The sequence below is a fragment of the Triturus cristatus genome, chromosome 11, assembly GCF_964204655.1.
Source record: "Triturus cristatus chromosome 11, aTriCri1.1, whole genome shotgun sequence".
Taxonomy (NCBI): Eukaryota; Metazoa; Chordata; class Amphibia; order Caudata; family Salamandridae; genus Triturus; species Triturus cristatus.
In genome coordinates, this window is record NC_140594.1 from 887,721,388 (window position 1) to 887,727,387 (window position 6,000).

The 6,000-nt window shown below is 54.4% G+C and overlaps 1 protein-coding gene across 1 annotated transcript in view; it reads right to left on the reverse strand.

The window, feature by feature from the left end:
- Positions 1 to 2,907, reverse strand: part of KCNAB1 (potassium voltage-gated channel subfamily A regulatory beta subunit 1) — an 822,927-nt gene extending 820,020 nt beyond the window's left edge. The window contains exon 1 of the mRNA XM_085634769.1: positions 2,124 to 2,907. Within this exon, the coding sequence (XP_085490895.1) occupies positions 2,124 to 2,341 (218 nt within the window). The 5' untranslated portion in view covers positions 2,342 to 2,907. The remainder of the gene's footprint in view (positions 1 to 2,123) is intronic.
- Between the last annotated feature and the right edge of the window lie 3,093 nt (positions 2,908 to 6,000).

Consider the following 6,000-nt stretch of genomic DNA (forward strand, 5'->3'; position numbering starts at 1 on the left):
TGCACTGTAGCTCTAGGCTGGCCTGGTAGCACTTTTTGGAGCCCTCTCAAAAAGTCTCGCCTGACCCAGCGCATAGACCTAAAAAGCACTGACGCAATTTGTATAGTTTCGGGAACTTTGTGTTACGCTTGTTACGCAAAATTACTCCAGCTCACACCATTAGGCGACTTCACATAATTAAGCACTATCTGCAGTTAAAATGTACTTCAAATATGTCACTTGCATCAAAAATTACTGTGAAAACATGGGGACAACAGAACGCAAGCAGCTGTTGTTCACAGTGCGTCTGCTTTTTTGCGCTACTTTTTTAGCACTAATGTATCTTTGCATCAAAAATTGACACAAGGGCGCCTTTCTTTCTAAAACATAATGCAAAATGATGGATTTCCATCTCACATAATTATGTGTCACTTCACGCAAATTGTAGAAATTATACATAATTAAGCCAAGTAAATTACATGAATTTCACACAATCTAATTACGCCGCTGTAGCCGTACACAGTCACGCGTTACTATGCAAGTATGTGGTATTTGTAGAGCTTGAACCTAGTCGGAAGGCAGCAGGCCACTCTACAGGGCAAAGAGAAGCATACACTCACTGAGTGATATGAGACGTAGCTGGGACCTAGGAGCAGAAGTTACGTTTGTAAGTATGTGGTATTTATATAGTGCCGACATATAGCATACAATTACTCAGGAATAAAAGGACAAGCCTGGCAAGTAGAGTTTTGTGAATACCTAGCAGGCATATATCACAGCCATTTTTAGCTATATACAGGGCCACTGGAATTATGTGATTCTGGGACCGCTGTAAATTTCGCATAATTCTGGATTTACCGCATTTGCCACATATTCCATGATCTACCTCAAAATCTGCAGATTTTAACAAAAAAAAATGTTTCCTGCTCAAACGATTCAAAAGTTACAGAATATATGGCAACTCCGAATCCTGTGCACAGGAAGACTGTTTCGCAAAGGTTGACTGGTCATGTTTTAGTTGCTAATCACTGTATTCAGGTATTAAATTGGTACTAATTAAGGTGAACTCTTTTCTCAGACATTGGTATCTGGCGTAAAAAAAACAAATAAACGAAGTAGCACTGTAACAAAATGTGCTGCATTATGTATCATAATTTGCCTTTCTTGCCGCATAATTTAGTCAACCCAGCCGCATTATTTGGTCCTCTTCTGTGGCATAATTTCAGTGACTCGGCTATATTTGTGTTTATAGACCAACATCCCTTTGTCAATCGGGCCCTGCTTTTTTCCTTCATGAATCACTCTGTAGCATAAATTATACTTACTAGTATTGTTTGCTTAAAGGTACCAGTGTGAGGCTGATTAAATAGGAGCGCTGTTCCATTAGTCGTGTTGAAGCATGACACATACCCACGCGTAAAGTCTATTACACAGACTGCAGTAGGGCTGATAAGCAGTGGTTCTGCCCTATTAAACACAGAGGTCTCCTGCTAGGCGGTTCTACTGTAGCCCCATGCGATCCATGTTAATGATAGCAGGGTGTGCCTGCATCTACACAAAAGACAGGCATCTGCTGCCTTTGGTTTGGTTAGTGCAAATACCAGATACATACAGAACACTCTGGCTGATTTAAAATTGGGGAATGCCAGTGTGGAGCGTTTTGGCGCTACCTAAGTATGAATGAATGAATGACTGACTGAATGAATGAATGAATGAATGAATGAATGAATGAATAGGGTACCTCTGCGAATTATATTGCCCATGTCCTGCCTCGCTTGAAGGAGTGAGTGTACAGAAAATTCAGAAAAGGTGAGATTTGCTTTTGCCTAAATAAAGTGTGTTTTATGAGGGTGTGGGTGTGCGATAAAGCAGCAACCAGACATGACTGCTCCACCTGTAAGTTGCAGAAGTATTCTGATTGGGTAAATTCATGCATTCATCTATAAACGTGTCCATTCAGAAAGCCCTTACTACGTCTTCAAACTTTTTATCAACAGAGCCAACAACTTCTATAGCCCGCAATAATTCTCTCTGCAAGCGCTGCCTGGAGGATTTCCCTCACCCCACGTGCATTTAACCTGCACCAAGCGCTGTCATAAAGTAACGCGCAGGAGCCATGGGTGTGAACGAAGAGCAGTCCCTACCTATATTTCATGCCAGTCTGCTTGGCGGTGGACTCCTTCAGCGAGATGTGGTGCTGGGGCGTGAAGGTGCCCAGGCTGCGCGCGATGATAGCCACGGTGCGGAACCTGGCGCGCGCCGCGTTCACCACGTTGGAACCGCCGGAGTTCTGCTTGCTGTGCCGCTCGTCCCCATTGCGGCCCTTCAAGTTGTGCTCCGTGCAGGCGATGGACACTTGCATGGCTCCGCGTCCGGCCCCGGTGTCGCGGCCCGGGTGTCGAGGGTGACGGCGCGGCCAGCAGCCTTCCCTGGTCCAGGCAGGAGCGTGCTGAGCTCCGCGGTGCTCGCGCGCTCGGCTGGCTTATCCCGGAGCTTTGGTGCGCGCGGCCACTCTACCTGCAGCCGGCGGAGTCTCGTGCAGGACGGCGCTCAGCTCCTGGGATCCAGTTAAATGGATTATAGCAGTCAATTTGGGAAAGCCTGACAGGGGAGCGGATTAGAGAGAGTGTTTGCGAATCTTCGGAATATGACTGATGCTTAGAGGGAAAGGGGAGGTGGGGGTCCAGGCAGTCAGGCGCACTAAAGCCCGTGAAGCTGCCACTTCATGATTAACCCCTCCCGGGAGCCGTGCCCTGTCCGGCTGGTGCTGGCTCGCCTCTCGATCGGCGCTGCTTCTAAATCGATGCTGCGAGATGCGCCTCCAACAGTCCGCGGGCCGTGAAATGCTGAGCAGGTAACATTAGGAGGCGTGGTACCATCTAATCACGGGCGCATCCCTCCCGGAGGATGGAGTGGGCGCTCAGTCACAGTCCGCGAGAGCCCACGCGAGACCGCGGGATGTGCTGCACCTGCTGTGAGTGAGTGTCCGTGCTCTGCAGTGCTGGAGAGTGCAAGAGCAGTGCAGCTGCTTTTTACTGGGAGTGCAGGAGCAGAGAGGGGAGTGGGGCTCTCTCGTGAGAGTGCAGGAGCAGAGCGGGGCTCTCTCGTGAGAGCGTAATATCAGTGAGGGGAGCTGGTCTCTCTCGTGAGACTGCAGGATCAGTGAGGGAGCGGCGCTCTCTCACGAGGGTGCAGGAGCAGAGAGGGGAGTGGGGCTCTCTCGTGAGAGTGCAGGAGCAGTGAGGAAGCGGGTCTCTCTCAGAGTGCAGGAGCACAGAGGGGAGTGGGGCTCTCTCGTGAGAGTGCAGGAGCAGTGAGGAAGAGGGCCTCTCTCAGAGTGCAGGACCACAGAGGGGAGTGGGGCTCTCTCGTGAGAGAGCAATATCAGTGAGGGGAGCTGGTATCTCATGAGAGTGCAGGAGCAGAGAGGGGAGTGGGGCTCTCTCATGAGAGTGCAGGAGCAGTGAGGTAGCGGGATTGTCTCATGAGAGTGCAGGAGCACAGAGGGGAGTGGAGCTCTCTTATGAGAGTGCAGGATCAGGGAGGGGAGTGGTGTTCTCTAAAGAGAGTGCAGGAGTACAGAGGGAAGAAGGGCTCTCATGAGAGTGCAGGAGCAGAAAGGGGAGTGGGGCTCTCTCGTGTGAGTGCAGGAGCACAGAGGGAGTGGTGTTCTCTAAAGAGAGTGCAGGAGTACAGAGGGAAGTAGGGCTCTCATGAGAGTGCAGGAGCAGAGAGGGGAGTGGGGCTCTCTCGTGAGAGAGCAATATCAGTGAGGGGAGCTGGTATCTCATGAGAGTGCAGGAGCAGAGAGGGGAGTGGGGCTCTCTCATGAGAGTGCAGGAGCAGTGAGGTAGCGGGATTGTCTCATGAGAGTGCAGGAGCACAGAGGGGAGTGGAGCTCTCTTATGAGAGTGCAGGATCAGGGAGGGGAGTGGTGTTCTCTAAAGAGAGTGCAGGAGTACAGAGGGAAGAAGGGCTCTCATGAGAGTGCAGGAGCAGAAAGGGGAGTGGGGCTCTCTCGTGTGAGTGCAGGAGCACAGAGGGAGTGGTGTTCTCTAAAGAGAGTGCAGGAGTACAGAGGGAAGTAGGGCTCTCATGAGAGTGCAGGAGCAGAGAGGGGAGTGGGGTTCTCTCATGTTAGTGCAGGAGCACAGAGTGGAGTGGGGCTATCTCATTAGAGTGCAGGAGCAGTGAGGAAGTGGCGCTCTCTCGCGAGAGTGCAGGAGCACACAGTGGAGTTGGGCTCTCCCATGAGAGTGCAGGAGAAGTGAGGAAGCAGGTCTCTCTCAGAGTGCAAGAGCACAGAGGGGAGTGGGTCTCTCTCATGAGAGTGCAATATCAGTGAGGGGAGCTGGTCTGTCTCGTGAGAGTGCAGGATCAGTGAGGGAGCGGGCCTCTCTCATGAGAGTACAGGAGCAGAGAGGGGAGTGGGGCTCTCCCGTGAGAGCACAACAGGGAGGGGAGCACGGATGCAGTGCTCGCTCATGAGAATGCCGCGGAATGCAGCAGAGTGGATCCGCAGGGAGAGGAGTAGGGCTGTCTCAGAGGAGTGCTCCAGAGTGCAGCAGAAGCAAGCAGAGCGCGGCGTTTTCATGAGAGTGCAGCAGGCTCTCTCAGAGGAGTGCGGCGGAGTTCAGCAGCAATGAGTGAAGCATGGCTCTATAGAAAGCAGTAGCGTGCAGCAGCCGGGCAGGGGTCAGGGCTGTCTCATGAATGTGCAGCGGAGCGCAGCAGTAGCCATGAAAGCAGGACTACATCGTAGTAGTTCTGCAGCAGCGATGGAAGTAGGGCTGTCCAGACAGTGCAGCAGAGTACATAGGCATAAATAGAAGAAGCGCTCTCCCAAGAGAGTGCAGCAGTAACAAGGGAAGGAGGCCTGTCTGATAAGAGAGCCGAAGGGCGCAGCAGCAACGATGGAAGCAGCGCTCTCCTAAGAGATGCAGCAGTAACCAGGGGGGGAGGCCTGTCTGATAAGCGTGCAGTAGGGTGCAGCAGCAACGATGGCAGCAGAGTTTGTGGAATGGGGATGTGCACAGCGCTTGGTACAGGTTAACTGCACGTGAGGTGAGGGAAAACCTCCAGGCAGCCTCTGTAGAGAATTATTGGGGTCTGTAGAAGTTGGGGGCTCTGTTCAGAAAGTTTGAAGACATAGGAATGCCGGGCCCTGGGGGAAGCAGAGTCGCAGACTAGTCTTCCCCCGGGGTCATTCGCGCGAGGGTAGGACCAGGTAGGGTCAAGGGGTGGAGTTAGGGGGTGGGTATATGAGCGCAGGGGAGGAAGGCGACTTCCTCTTCCTGCGCTCGGCACCATCGGGAGGGTTTAGAAAAGGAGTGTGTGTGGAGTAGTGTAGGGCTAGGCCGGGGAAGATTTCTTGCGGGTCAGCGGTTTTTGTGTACGGCGGGCGTCGCGGTTATGGAGCGAGACGGCTGTGACGGGACGGCGGCATCGGAGGAGGTGAAGCGGGCGTTGTTGGTCCTGGGGCGGGCCGGGAGGGAGGATCTTCTGCGGCCCGGGGTGCTGGGAGAGGCGTGGGTGGGTTATGAGAGGGCTCCGCGGGCGGCCTCGGCGGGGGTGGCGGCGGCGGTACTGGCGTGTCAGGAGGAGCCGCCGCTGCCGCCACCTCTGTGTCTCTTGGGTCAGCGGGGGAGGGGGCGGGGTGCGGGCCGAGCGAGCCAGGCGCGCGGAGGCCGGCGTAGGAGCCTGCCTCCGCGTCTTCGTTTTCCCCAATTGACGTTCCAGGCCCACGAGGCGGACGGGGGCGTGGCGTCGGCATTGGCCGCGGAGGAGCGGCTCCCGGTGATTGCGGCTGCGGCCGGGCGGGCCGGCGATGTGGAGGGTGGGGCAGGTGGGGGAGTGGGGGGGCCAGGGGATGAGCTCGTGGCGGCTGGGGGGGGCGAGGTGGCGGAGGTTGTGGCGGGGGTGGGGGCTGGGGGGCTGGGGCCTGCGGGTGGGGCGGTGGACGTGCTGGCTGGTGTGGAGGGAGTGGGGGGGGCTTTAGAGTCTGAGGGGCCCCTTGATTTG